This window comes from Ranitomeya variabilis, chromosome 2, assembly GCF_051348905.1.
Source record: "Ranitomeya variabilis isolate aRanVar5 chromosome 2, aRanVar5.hap1, whole genome shotgun sequence".
Lineage (NCBI taxonomy): Eukaryota > Metazoa > Chordata > Amphibia > Anura > Dendrobatidae > Ranitomeya > Ranitomeya variabilis.
In genome coordinates this window covers 535,016,385-535,018,566 of record NC_135233.1, presented here as the reverse complement: position 1 = coordinate 535,018,566, position 2,182 = coordinate 535,016,385, and the positions used below count along the sequence as shown (strand labels likewise).

Here is a 2,182-nt window from a genome sequence, read left to right as displayed (position 1 = left end):
TCACTCTCCCACGCTCTGCACTTTCCCACCCGGACTGCTGTCAGCTTCCCACGCGCAGCACCTTTTGACTGGAACTCGCCCCCTTCTGTCACATGGGAAGGTCAGTCCAGGACAGGTAAGCTTACCCCCGGAAACACTGGTATCTGCCCCGGTGGTTCCGGACATGGAGAAGAGGAGGCGACCCCATTTCAATCCATCCTTCTCTTCATCCCCTTACATGTGCAGCATATATGGCTATCCAGATAGTGCCATGTACATCTGCTGTGATTGATGGTAGCACTGGCCTTGAGGATATGACCTCACGTCTCATGCACTGGCACAGGCTCTGACAGTTGGTTCAGTTACACTCTCATTTCTCTACAGGACAACGCTTGCTCACATTTCAACAATAAAGAAAAATGTCTACAGTTATGCCAGTCTACTTTCCCTCCTTGTATGACAAGAATTTATTTGATTCTCCAGAGAGTCACTTTAACATTTGGAAGAAACTTGGAACAATTTTTACTGAAAACTCTGAGAGCTGCAGAGGCGAGGCGTCGCGCTGGCCTCCGGGAATGGCAGATCTAAATTATATTCCAATCTGTTTCTTCTCAACTCACATCCAGGAAGACCTCAAACCCCAGACAAGCCTGGCTGACAAACTATGTGAGCTGGAGATCCAAATCAAGGAGACAGAGCTTCTTAATATCACAGGAGATGGTTTTGATGCTGAAAAATGTGAGTGATTATAATGGGCCAATAATTAGGATGTGTACCTTTAAGCAGTACCATTTTTATGGGTAATAAGCATACATAGCCATTGCTGGTTAGTTTTCTTACTGCAGTGCTTTCAGGACTAGTCCTATCGAAATACTGCTTGAAATATGTGGGGTAAAAGTAATAATATTGGTATGGGATACTGTATGTATAAATCCCTGATAATTCTTCACCGTCTGGCAGTTGGCTTGGGGGACGTCAGTTGCAGCATTTACTGTACACAGATAAGTATATACATACAGTATATGTATACCTGTAGTTACAGTATTTTTATACATATTACAGGCATGTCAGAATATTTGGGGTCTGTGGGAATCTATGGGCTTCAAAAAAGAGGTTTCTGTAGCTTTTGGCTGATACTTCTGTACCTATGACTTCTTCGTTGGATTAATATTTGCAAGTTTTGCTCCAAATCTGATTAATATTATTATAATCTAATACGAGTTAAACAAAACATGTCTTCAGGATTTTAGACTCCTCATTAAAGGCATGTGTGTAAAGGCCCTTTAATACTTATTATATCCGTACGTCGCTTGTAGTATTTCATTTGGAGATTGTAGAGAAATTTAGTCTTGAAGCTTTAGTTGTCAGTGTGGAGGGCGGACGCTGCACTTCCAGCTCTTCCGCCGCTCTCAATGTCACCCCCTGCTGCGGGCTCAGGCCTCTGATGCACGGTCACTGCTCTCAGAAATTTTCCCCTTGTCTGCATCTTGCTGTCATGTGACTTCTTTGTAGCTGTGATTTTGCTGTAAATAAAACAACAAATTTGCAGACAAGTCGCATGACGAGTCACATGTCACATGCACCTCGTATTGGTCTATAGATAAAGTGTCGCACACAGTTCACGACAAGTGACAGACAATCCAACACTTTTGGAAACATTTGCGACTCTGAGTCACAGCATGTCACAGGCCACAACACGACGCCATAGGAAATCATTACTTCCAATATTGCAATATACTGTATTATGTGTCACATGTGCAGATGGAGATCTTGGCACAAAGATCTCTGGAAATGAGATCTCAGCGCCAAGATCTCCATCTGCGCATGCGCCGCCCTACTCCTACTTTCGCCAGCAGTGACCCTGAGACCCCACTTCACCGCAGCCACCACCACCGGATTGTAAGAAGCACCACCACTTTTTCTCCTATTTTTCTCCTCAAAATATGGGGTGCATCTTCTAATCCGGTGTGTCTTATAAACCACAAAATACGGTGTATATAATAGCATAAAGAAACAAGCAGAATTGTGCAAAATATTTTGAAGGTGAGTAAAGTGCTCATGCAGTGTAACACGGATGAGTGTTACCATAAATCCATGATTAATAAGCAAGTGTATTCCATTTGAATGTCAGGGCACCACATAACGGCATAAAGCAGTCTTCGACGAGGCAGCGTGCCAAAACGCGCTTTGGGGAGGATGCCAC

General features: G+C 43.7%; 1 protein-coding gene across 1 annotated transcript; it reads left to right on the top strand.

Moving 5' to 3' along the window:
- The first annotated feature begins 346 nt into the window (after positions 1-346).
- Positions 347-725, top strand: C2H11orf91 (chromosome 2 C11orf91 homolog). Its single transcript, XM_077281635.1, has one exon. It carries the CDS (start codon positions 399-401, stop codon positions 723-725), a length of 327 nt encoding a protein of 108 aa, XP_077137750.1. The 5' UTR covers positions 347-398.
- The last annotated feature ends 1,457 nt before the right edge of the window (positions 726-2,182 follow it).

What these genes read in the sequence shown, in the direction of transcription:
- C2H11orf91 (XM_077281635.1), top strand. Translation starts at nt 399, where the DNA reads ATGTCTACAGTTATGCCAGTCTACTTTCCCTCCTTGTATGACAAGAAT.